General features: G+C 54.3%; 1 protein-coding gene across 1 annotated transcript in view; it reads right to left on the reverse strand.

The window, feature by feature from the left end:
* LOC119588474 (peroxidase-like) overlaps positions 1 to 326 on the reverse strand; it is a 24052-nt gene that overhangs the window by 9361 nt on the left and 14365 nt on the right. The window contains 1 exon segment of the mRNA XM_037937123.1: positions 28 to 225. Coding sequence (XP_037793051.1) covers positions 28 to 225 — 198 coding nt within the window.

Consider the following 326-nt stretch of genomic DNA (forward strand, 5'->3'; position numbering starts at 1 on the left):
GAAAATAAAAACACAGGTTCGCCTCACCGAAAATGAGAGACACGTATTCGTTGTAGGTGACGTGCTGCAACTGCGCCGACAGGATCCGCCGCGCCTCCTGAAACAGCTTCTCGTCGTCCCAGCGAGAGTTCAGTTCCTTCAGCCCCTTCGCCAGCTGGTTGTGGTGCCGCGCCCACACCACGTGGAGGAGCACGAGCAAGGGCTGTTCGTTGACCCTCCTGTCTCCTGCGGGCGTGTGGCGAAGGGCGGGGTAGTGATCACTTATAGACACTGCTCGGTTAAGGCGAGGATTTCCTTTTTTTTATCATTTTATTTGCTGATTTCAT

Source organism: Penaeus monodon, chromosome 24, assembly GCF_015228065.2.
Source record: "Penaeus monodon isolate SGIC_2016 chromosome 24, NSTDA_Pmon_1, whole genome shotgun sequence".
Classification (NCBI taxonomy): Eukaryota; Metazoa; Arthropoda; class Malacostraca; order Decapoda; family Penaeidae; genus Penaeus; species Penaeus monodon.